At 45.2% G+C, this 11,854-nt stretch overlaps 1 protein-coding gene across 1 annotated transcript; it reads left to right on the top strand.

Moving 5' to 3' along the window:
* The first annotated feature begins 10,270 nt into the window (after positions 1-10,270).
* LOC123180783 (NDR1/HIN1-like protein 13) lies at positions 10,271-11,486 on the top strand. The gene has a single exon (XM_044592916.1). The coding sequence runs from the start codon at positions 10,401-10,403 to the stop codon at positions 11,247-11,249; it is 849 nt and encodes a 282-aa protein (XP_044448851.1). The 5' UTR covers positions 10,271-10,400; the 3' UTR covers positions 11,250-11,486.
* Positions 11,487-11,854: the final 368 nt, after the last annotated feature.

Genomic DNA, 11,854 nt, shown 5'->3' with positions numbered 1-11,854 from the left:
GACACTACGATCAGAGACCCTTTGACGAAACTGTGTGCGATGCATTAATCACAAGCGGTGATGTAAAAAACCGTCAAAAAAGATGCAAAACATTTGCGATGGCGCGGACATCAAACATAGTTCACATTTTAGTTGCGTGTGCGATGCAGGGCATAAGGTTGATTCATGCAAACTATTTGCGATGAGACAGAACAATAGAAACGGGCAGCCATATCAAGGTGTGTGCGATCTACGGCATACAGTTCGCTGAGATGAACTATTTGCTATTAGGGAATGCAACATAAACGGTTAGGCAGATCAAGGTGTGTGTGATATACAACATACGGTTCAGTCAGAAAAACTATTTTCGATTAGGGAACACAACAGAAACGGTTCAAGTTAACAAGATGTGTGTGATATGCGGCATACAGTTCACATAGATGAACTGTTTGCAATAAGCCGAAAGAACACAAACGATTCATGTAAACAAGATGTGTGTGATACGTGGCAAACATCCCACTCGGATGAACTGTTTGTGATGAGAAATTATAACACAAACAGTTACTACAGTTAATTCATGTGTGATTCTGTGTGTACAAAAAACTTTGAAAAATGCAAACTAGTTGCTTGCGGTGGCTAGGAGTTTCGCACACGATGCGTTTGTGAGTACTCGTGTGCGATGATTAGTAAGTTAGACATACGTTTCATTATGTTAACATGTGTGTGATAGATAACATGTGTGTGAATTTGCAATATGGACAATTAATATGCAAATGCCTTCAGGACATCGGTGTTGATCGCCACGTTGAAAACATGGACATCCTCTACTCTACTGCTCTACCAGGCACACGCTTAAACTCAACGAACTGTGTACGATACTAATGACGTTCATCGGCTAATGATGTTGGGGAAGTAAAAATCCATGTTAATTAGACCAGGTTGTAGTGCACGCACTAGAATATTATTTCCAGCTTTCAGTTCATAACACTTAGACATTTTTCTCCAAAGGTCCGCATCAAAATAGGAGTGACCAGCTTTATTAAGTTTTACGCTAACTGTCATTGTAAATCCATGATGCGTTGTCAATATGACATCCATGGAGTCATCAACAAAGTAAAGCCCAAGATTTCCTACTACTCTTGTTCTTGCAAAGCAAGGGATGTACTGCTTGAAATGAAAATTAAGATCGTAAATTAGATATATTGAAATAACAGAGCAAGATGCAAATATGGGAGTAACTGATAGAACAGAACAATATATAGCTGAAAACAAAGTACAAAAATATATAGTTAGAAATAGATAATGTAACAAAGACTTGATGCAAATATAAGAGTAACTGAATGAACAATACATCATAAATTTGCCTAATATAGGGAAAAATCAGCTTCAACATCTAGGCTGCACGTGGCACCATACCTTTTATCCAAATGTAGCAATAGACAGTATATGTTCACAAATTTAGGCTATGCCGACCGTGGTAGGGTGAGATTGAACATACCGAGCGCTCCCTAAAGTCATCCGAAATGGTGAGATAGAACTTCGTTTCCGACTAGCCGCGACCACACTTGCCCGATTTGTGCTCGCACTATGGATACATGAATGAAAACCCTCTAATCAGCTAGAGGAAAAATGAATCCACGACAATTTCCGCCGGTTGATTAACAGCGACGGACGGACTGCGATAAAAGATGAGTGAATATTTTGCTAAATTGATTACCTTCTCCATGAGAAAAATCCCCGACCCAATCCTGCAGAAAACCCCAATTGACTAGAGTCTAGAATGTCGGTGCAAGTCGGTGCAGATAGGCGGCAGCAAGCGGTAGGGGTGAAATCCCGTACCGTTTGGAGCGCGATCTCTGCCCACCGACGACAACCGTCGAGCTTAGGGTGGCCGCTGCGATAGAAGTTGATGAGGTGCAGAGTTCCGGAGGAGTCCGAGGCAAGTGGGTGGGGACGAAGTGGGCGAGGGTTTCCTTTTTCCTTTTGCATGTGTGGGTGAACACACATGGTTCACAGAGGAGACGGAGATGAATCTTGTGCGATAGTAAATCACCGAGATTGAAGGGGAATCCAAATTTTCTTTGTCCTTTGTCCATTAGTTTTTTTCTACGATGAACATAAACCATGCAAATCACCGTGTTCAAATTTGGCACTTTTTCGGGTTCATTTACCATATTTAGGGGATTATGTGCATTTTCTAGGCGTTAATGCACATAATTCAAATTCAAACAATCGGTGCATGAAAGGGTGCACGAGAACAGTCTGGAAAACCATGCTCGTGCTATTTAGTAAATTCTCATACCTTTTACAAGGAATGGGCAGAGATTTCACGAAAATGTGTGGCAATAGTCAACCACAAACGCTCGTTTATTGTTTTTTCAACTGTAGAAAAATGAAATACATGCTTGAAAAACATGACAGCTAGCATGGTGCCTTGGTATGGCCTCACCATGCCCTGGTAAAAATTTGAGAAGGTTTGGCTTATGTCGTCGTGCATGCCCTTCATAAATCGAACCATCACCGAGGAAGTTTCATGGTTTTGAGGGGGAAAACACCAAGATTGAAGGGGAATCCAAATTTCCGTCCTAGTTTGGCATTCCTTTTTTTCAATGATCAACATACCCCCTCCAATGCAACGTGTTCAAATTTGGCATTTTTCTGGGCTCATTTACCATATTTAGGGGATTGTGTGCATTTTCTAGGCATTAATGCACATAATTCAAATTCGAGCAATCGGTCCATGAAAAGGTGCACAAGAACAATGGAAAACCATGCTCGTGCTATTTAGTAAATTCTCATGCGTTTTAAAAGTAATGGGGTAGAGATTTCAAGGAAATGTGTGGCAATAGTCAACCACAAACGCGTCGTTTACTGGGTTATCAACTATAGAAAAATGAAATACATGCTTGGAAAACATGACGCCTGGGGTGGTGCCATGGTATGGCCTCACCGTGCACTGGTAAAAATTTGAGAATGTTTGCCTTATGTCGTTATTCACACCTTCCATAAATCGAACCATCACCGAGGAAGTTTCATGGTGTCGAGGGGGAAATCACCAAGATTTAAGGGGAATCCAAATTTCCTTTGTCCTTTGTCCATGAGTTTTTTTCTATGATGAACATACACCCTGCAAACCACCGTGTTCAAATTTGGCACTTTTCCGGGTTCATTTACCATATTTAGGGGATTGTGTGCATTTTCTAGGCATTAATGCACATTATTCAAGTTCAAACAATCGGTGAATGAAAGGGTGCACAAGAACGTTCTGGTAAACCATGCTCGATTTAGTGAATTCTCATGCCTTTTACAAGGAGTGGGCAGATATTTCATTGAAATGTGTGGCAATAGTCCACCACAAACTTTTTTATTGGGTTTTCAACTATAGAAAAATGAAATAAATGCTTGAAAAACATGACGCCTGGCATGGTTCCATGGTATGGCCTCACCATGCCCTGGTAAAAATTTGAGAAGGTTTGGCTTATGTCGTTATGCACGCCCTTCATAAATTGAACCATCACCGCGGAAGTTCCATGCTTTCGAGAGGGAAATTACCAAGATTGAAGGGGAATCCAAATTTTCTTCGTTCTTTGCCCTTGAGTTTTTTTCTATGATGAACATACACCCTGCAAATCACCGTGTTCAAATTTGGCACTTTTCCGGGCTCATTTACCATATTTAGGGGATTATGCGCATTTCCTAGGCATTTAGCGCATATAAATCCAATCCAGCTATAGATGCATGGGTGTGATGTGAGGGATGTGGATTGTCGTTTTATCACAGCGCATCCTATGGTGCACATGCGCGATCTGCGTGGCTGGGGTTCCGGCCAATCATAGCGCAACACACAATAGGCTCAGTGCACACTGTTTCGGGAGGCGACGGAGATGAACCGTGTGCAATAATGAATGAGCAAGATTGTAAGGGAAGCCAAATTTCCTTCATCGTTTGTCGTTGAGCTCTTAAAAACCACCGCACTCCGTCCCAGAGCTCTCTCCAAGCGTCGTTCATGGCACCGCGACGCACAATAACTGGTAAGGAAGCGATGGCATCCCGCCGCGCCGCGTTCCTCGCCACCTGCGACCGCACACATGGTAAGGAAGCGATGGCATCCCGCCGCGCCGAGTTCATCGCTGCCGCCAGCCGCACAAGTACGTGGGCGGACTTTGATGCTGCCATGGCCAAATGGGCGGTGGATCCAGAGGCGGCCAAAGCCGCACAGAAGGAGCGGAAAAGGCAGAAAGCAGTCAAGAAAAGAGAGTCCCGCTGCCGCAAGAAAGAAGAGGCCACATTCCATGCTGAGGAGAGCTCGGCGTAGATTGAAGCACGGTGGGCTGCCGCCTACAAGACCGGAAGGAGAACGACGATGTCTGGCCAGCATGCCCCGATGCCAGCATGTGAGAAGTAGCTAGTGTGTGTGTCGCCCGTAATTTCCTATAATTAATTACGAGCATCTACCAGTACTACATACGTACTAGTTTTAGAGAAAATTACTAGTAGTATTTAACTTGGTACTATCTATTATTAACGTACAATATCGGTAAGCGCATCATTTTAGGGCTTTGAGCGTTCATTAGCATGTGTTCACTGAAGTTTTGTAGCCGCACCACGACCCTATATGCTCCCAAAACGTCCGCTCGCAGCCACCGCAGACTAGAGCTGGCCGCAGCTGGTTTTTAGTCCCACCTAGTCGCGCGAGTTGGCCGCACACGGCTTAAATTGCCGCGCCGGTGGATGGCAGCAAGCTTCTCTCTTGTTGCATAGGATCAAATCTGGCTATGCGAGTGAGGCAGGCTGACACTTGATTAAATTTCATAAACTGATGATTGTTCATCGGGTGTCACCTTGCCTCGTTCATGTACATTGAATAATCCTGATACAATGAAAGAGATTTTTGAAATTATGTGCGGTTGGAGATGTTGATAGATATAAGAATTATTAGAAGATCACAAAACACACGGTTTCTATGGCGTACCCGTGTGCGTTTTTATGCGTTAATGATCCATAACTCAATTACCTGTGCGATGTTTCCTAATAAAGCAAGCGTACCATTGACCAAAAAAAATCAACTACACGTGTACATTTTTTTGGAGACAGGATCTGCAAATTTTCTCTTTTCTCGCACACGAGTATTTTATGCACTTTGTCTGTGTTGTGTGTTTCCCCCGCCCAAATTTGAATTTTCGCAACGTAATTTTCATTAGGCCCGCGATTTCAGAATTTATTCCTCCCACCACATCCCCACCCATCAAATTTCCTCAGTATCTCCCCCCTCCCCCTCCCGGTAGCTCAAACCGCTGCCGTCGCAACCAGAACTTCAACCACATCTACATTGTGCCCGAGCATCGTCGATCCAGTCAGGTAACCCACCGATCTCTATCACGGCCTCGGCCTGATTGCTTAAATGGCGCCTGCAAAACATCCTCATGCCTCCAAATCCCCACCGCCCCTACCTCCAGAGCATCGTCGCGCAAACCCAACCACATATCACGTGGAGGTCGAGGAGCTGATGGCGGTCGCTGGCGCGATGGCCGTTGTGCGTGTTGACCCGAAGGAACACCTCGCCTCCGCTGCTGACGACTTGGTGCAGACTCTGGCTCAGATGAAGTGCCCCAGCGACTACCCCCCAAGACTTACCATGAAGTACTTGCCTCACTCGGGTAGATCTTCACAAAGTAGGCGATCTCCTTGCCCTTACAAACTTCTTGGTTCAACTCCACATCATGTCAGAGGCACCCAAGCGACACCTAACCAATCTAGGAGACACCACTCTCCAAAAGGTAATAGATGGTGTGTTGATGGTGAAATCCTTGCTCTTGTGCTTCAAATGATAGTATCCCCAACACTCAACTCTCTCTCATAGATTTAGCTATGGTGGAAGAAGGATTTGAGTGGAAATCAACTTGAGGAAGGCTAGAAATCAAAGTTTAAATGGTAGGAATGTAATCTCTTGATCTCAACACATGAGTAGGTGGTTGTCTCTCAGAAAATGAATGGTGAAAGTGTAGGCACGTTCTGATGGCTCTTCTCTATGAGGAAGAGGGGTGGAGGGGTATATATAGCCTCCACACAAAATCGAACCGTTACACACTTTTGACCCTTCTCGGTGGCACCGATCTGTGTAAAAATTTGAACATTAGGAATCTCGGTGGGACCAATGGGAACAACTCGGTGGGACCGATGCGCTAGGGCTTAGGGAAAACCTCATCTCGGTGGCAACGATTGCATCATCTCGATGGGACCGAAGTGAAGCAATGAGGCAATGGAGAAACAGTCAAGCCATCTCGGTGGGACCGATTGCAACATCTCGGTGGGACCGAAGTGATTGCAACAAGTCACAGAGAGGTAGGAAGGTCATCTCGGTGGGACCGAGATCCATATCGGTGGGACTGAATTGTTATGGTTTTGGCAGTGGCTATGTCAAGATGAACTCGGTGGCTCCGGATGGGAAATATCGGTGTTGCCGATTTGGGAATTAGGGTTTGAACATATTTGGTTAGAGAAAGTGGTTGAGGGTTTTGGAGTAATATCACTAAGCACTTGAGCAAATAGATCATTAAGCAACACCTCGTCCCCTTTTAATAGTGTTGGCTTTCCTATGGACTCAATGTGATCTTGGATCACTTAAACAAAAATATAGAGTCTTGAGATTTTGCCAGTCCTTGTCCTTAGCATTTTGAAGGGGTTCCACATCCTCTTGTCCTTGCCACTACACTGTTGAACTTGTCTGAAATATACTAGATAAAGCTATTAGTCCAACAAGAGATATGTCGACATTAATTACCAAAATCACCCAAGGAGCACTTGTGCTTTCAGAATTCCCCGTGGGAGCCGGAGAAGGGTCATGATTTGCCTCAGACTCATGCGAAGGCGATTCCACGACAGAAGTTTTGGGCATGGTAATCATGCCTGCGAGTTTGGGGTCGTTGACCGACAATCCCATCAATCCTTGCGTCGATCTCACAGCGGAACTCTCAATGAAAGCACCAGTGTCATTGTGAAAACCGGCAGACCTCGGGGTAGGAGGTCCGGAGCTGTGGATCCCGGACAGATGGTAACAGGAACAGGGAAACGATGTTTTACCCAGGTTCGGGCCCTCTTGATGGAGGTAAAACCCTACATCCTGCTCTTGTTTATATTGATATAGATGTACCGAGTATAGAGTTGATCTACCTCGAGATTGTAAGTTGTGGTCTAACTCTAGGGCTAGGTGAATGATATTGTGTTGATGCCCTCTCTACGGGCTAAACCCTACGGCTTATATATACGCCAGACAGGGTATCTAGGGTAACAAGGTCGGTATCTAGGGTAACAAGGTCGGTATCTAGGCGCGGGACGGCAGGAGAAGTCTTGGAGTATACGACAAGTCTTCGGTAGATGTAGTCTCGATCATTCCCCTTGTGTACAGCTTCCGGAGTCCGTCTTGAGAACGAATGAAAGCCCATTGGCCCAATCCAAGGAATATGGGCCGGCCAGGTTAGCACCCCCTAATCGAGGACACCGTCAATATGGATTTTCTGCGAGATACAAAAAACAGGAACTGACACTCGCCGCTAGATCAATATGTTAGTCCCAAAAAGAATATAAATTGTTGCCAAAAGTATGTAAAAGTTGTAAAATAATGGCATGAAACAATTGAAAATTGTAGATACGAGGGAGACATATCAAAGATATATCAAGGGAGGGAGATTACCGGCAGCTGGAAATCTGGCCTGAAAAAGTGACAGCAGATATAACAATTCTGTGGAGCTCAAATTGACATGAAATTTTCTGGAGAATTATTTTCAAATATATTAAAAGTACTGGAGCAATATATACTAGAGGGGCCCCACAAGCCAGCCACACGGGCAAGTGGCGCGGTCGCCCCCTAGCTGCACCACTTGGCCATGTGGGCCCCTAGTGGCTCCCCTCCAGATGTCCTTCTGGTATATGAAGCCATTTAACCTAGAAAACTAAATAAGGAGAAGACTTGCGGGACTAGCTGCTGCCGTCTCGAGGCAGAAACAGAGGCAGGGAACTTTTGCTCTCCGACAGAGTGATTCTGCAGGGGAAACTTCCCTCCGGGAGGGGGAAATCGAAGCCATCATCATCGCAATGTTCCTCTCACCGCGGGAGGCCTCATCTTCATCAACATCTTCACCAGCACCATCTCATTTGTAAATCCTAGTTTCTCTCTTGTGTTCAATCATTGTCAAACCTCAGATTCGTACCTAGGGGTGCTAGTAGTGTTGATTACATCTTGTAGTTGATGCTAGTTGGTTTACTTGGTGGAAGATCATTATGTTTAGATTGTTGATTGCATACTAAACATGTTCAATATTATGAGTCGTGAGTAGTTCAATTTGTTCTCGAGGACATGGGAGAAGTGTTGTTATTAGTAATCATGTGAAGTTGAAAGCGTTCAATGTTTAGATAATATGTTTAATTATGAACTGTTATTGCTTTGACAATTATGTTTAATTATGATGTTAGTTCAATTTACATGCTTATATTCTTCTTATGTTTGTATTAGGTCGAGATATTGTAGGCAATGTATACTTCTTAATTCCAAGCAATAAACAATTGTTTGTATTCCTATTAACTTAGTTGTAAACAACTAAAAAGGTGTGTTATCTATGTATATAAATGTTGAAATATGTAAAACAAATATGAAATGCTTTGACTACTAAACTTTTAGAAATGCTTTGAGCTCCGTCCGAATTATTGGAAATCATTATCGTGGGTGGATTGATAGCCTTTAGAATGGCTTAGAAAAATGCTTTGAGTGGTTGGAGGAATATTCAGTGATGCTTTGAAAGGAGGTTTCATATAGTTCGCCTAATTTCTGGTTGCATTTGGCCTTTGTGCGATGGGCGCAATGAGTCATTTAGTATGACCTATTCTCGGAAGACATCTCGACACAACCATGAAAAATTCGTGGGCCGACTAAGGAGTGGTCGTTCTGATCCATGGGCCCTAGCAGAATGCTTGGATTCGGCTTGTTCCCAGGTGAGAGAGGCGATGGTCGCAAACGCACGATACCGCTAGCACGACTCCTAGTGGTGTCCAATAATTCGCTCCCCCATCCGTCTGATTGAACATGCACAGTCTTCTTTGGTTCTTCTTCTCCTAACATGTAACAACAACTTTGAATTTAATAATCCCTTTCAATGCCTAATCAAAACGACAACTTGTGCTTCGTCGCTAGCAATATGACATCGAAATGTACCATTGTTGAATTACATGGACTTTTTCCCGATTTATGGCGAGACAGCGAACTGTCTCCAGCTGAATTTCTTTTGGGTTCCAAAAGAAGCATTATTTTGTCTACTATTTTTAAGGGAGTTTTGTGTATGTATCTATTATATTTCTTTTCCTGATTTATGGTGAGTCTTTTCCTGATTTATGGTGAGACAACGAACTGTCTCCTGCTGATTTTCTTTCGGGTTCCAAAACAAGCATTATTTTGTCTACTGTTTTTTAAGAGAATTTTGTGTACTCATCAATTATATTTTTTCCTTGCTGCTACTTCCTTTCATCTTGGGATCTATAGTCCACTAGATGAAGGAGGAGAGCGGTCTTCTGTATTTAAGGCATGATCTTAGTCTCTCCATATTAACTTAGTACTGAAAGCGGCTCAAAGCACTAAAGTCAAAGGCTCTAACTACCCCCACCAGCTAATGAGAAACACATGGATGGTTACTGGAAGGATACAGATCAAACCAGCTGCATGTCTGAATATGACACTCCAGTCTTGTGTGTTGAAAGTAAGTGGAGAAACTTGCATGAATCCTTCACGACGATTATCTCATATACATTGATGTTCTTTCGTGTTGTTAGTGCAAACTGTGATCCTTTATGATGCCATTAGTTCATGGTAGCAAAGCAGTAAACATATATCCTTTATAATGCCATTAGTTCATTGCAAATTTGAACATCTACGTCAAAGTTGAAGTGGCTTTGATATGCTCTTTCTGTTTTATGTGCACTAGAAGAGCTCGCGTCCAAAAAAAATCCGCATTTTTCTACCGAGCCATCCTACATGCCATGCAAGTGTGCAATGGTAGTTGAAGAGGAACACAAGGGTAAGCGTCACAAGACAAAACCACCAAATTTCTTAAGCCGGCCTTTGTCTTGTTATTAGTATAATTATTACAGTACACACACAGAAATGGACCAACTAGTAGTCGCACTACGCAAAGTACCAAATTATTAGGTGAGGTAAAGCCATCGGCCGTAAGGTAACGCGTCTCTGTTCATCTCACCTCACCACGCGCGTACACTTTCTCTCTCCCCTCCTGTCCCTTATTAGATCTCTCTCGCTCAACAAAATTCCTCAGCTCGAGCTCCCTGACCGCAACCACTCAACCACCCAGCAGGCCCAGCACCACCGCGTCTAAGCAGGTGCCGCCTCCGCCTCCGCGTCCTTGTCTGCGGCGGCTGCAATGGCCGACCGCGTCTACCCCGCCGCCAAGCCCACTCCGCCGCCCCTAATGGCCAACGGCGGCGGCGGCCCGGCGGCGCCCAAGCCGCAGATGTATCAGCGCCCCATCTACCGGCCGCAGGGGCAGGCGAAGAGCAGGCGCGGGCGGTCCTGCCGGTGCAGCTTCTGCTGCTGCTTCTGCTGGGCACTGCTGGTGGTCATCCTCCTCGCGCTAGTCGCCGCGGCCGCGGGCGGCGCCTTCTACCTGCTCTACCGCCCGCAACGCCCCAGCTTCACCGTCTCCTCTGTCCGCCTCAGCACGTTCAACCTCTCCTCCTCCACCACCGCGCCCGTCCTCACCGACTCCATCCGGCTCACCGTCACCGCCAAGAACCCCAACAAGAAGCTCGTCTATTTCTACGACGACTTCTCCTTCTCGGCCGCCACCGCCGCCAACGCAGTCCCGCTCGGGGACGCCACCGTGCCCGGGTTCGCGCATGAAGCCGGCAACACCACCGTTTTCACTGCCACCATCACCGCCGCTGGTGTCACCGTAGATCCCAGCAGCGCCGGCTCTGACCTTAAGAAGTCCGGTGCTTTCTCCGTCGCTATAGATGCCGACACGCGGGCCGGCGTCAAGGTCGGCAGCCTCAAGACAAAGAAGATGGGCATCCAGGTGCACTGCGAGGGCATCAAGGTGACGCCACCCAGTCCACCTCCGCCACCGCCGAAGAAGGTAAAGGGGAAGAATGGCACCGCCCTGGCTCCTGCGCCTGCGTTGGACAACGCCGAGACGACCGCGACGGTGAGCACCGCCGCGCACTCGTGCAAGGTCAGAGTCCGTGTGAAGATCTGGAAGTGGACCTTCTAGGTATAATGCCAACTTTAGGGACTGCCATGCAAAACATTCAGGAAACATATTTTTTCACTTTATATTGGAAAGTAGAGACCATGAATATCGTCGGTGTAAATTCCCTCAAAAGTTTATTCAGTTTTTGTTTTTGGTTTGGAATTTTCTTAAACATATTTTTGGTGCATGTATAACTTGGTGATTTGTTATTTGTAAGATTACGATTCGAATAAATCGAAATTAGTCACTTGCTGGTTACGAGCTACTCCATGTGACGTGGTTAATACAACTATTTTTTAGAAGCTCTATTACTGTATATCATCCAGGCTCATCTTAAGCAGTAGACTTAACTAGGAATTTTACAACGTATTGAAAATTGAGTATTGTGTAGTAGGAGTACATGTGATTGTGTCGGTAAGGAGAATCTTTCTGGTTGTCCAGCGAATTTGAGTTTATTTAAACAACAAAAACTGTATGGTGGAAATGGAAATGGAGATGTTTGTCATGTGAAGGACAGCGAGGAAACGCGGCTTGGTTTTGGTTGTTGGTGCGGCTACGTGACGTGACGTGAGGATAGGGGCTCGCAGCTGTAACGCCTTGTACTTGAGCGCCAAAGATTGTATTGT

This window comes from Triticum aestivum, chromosome 1D, assembly GCF_018294505.1.
Source record: "Triticum aestivum cultivar Chinese Spring chromosome 1D, IWGSC CS RefSeq v2.1, whole genome shotgun sequence".
In the NCBI taxonomy this organism is placed as follows: Eukaryota; Viridiplantae; Streptophyta; class Magnoliopsida; order Poales; family Poaceae; genus Triticum; species Triticum aestivum.
The sequence above is the reverse complement of the archived record's forward strand: the minus strand, read 5'-3'. Positions and strand labels throughout refer to the sequence as shown.

Excerpts from the sequence above, each read along its gene's own strand:
- LOC123180783 (XM_044592916.1), top strand. The coding sequence starts at position 10,401 with ATGGCCGACCGCGTCTACCCCGCCGCCAAGCCCACTCCGCCGCCCCTA.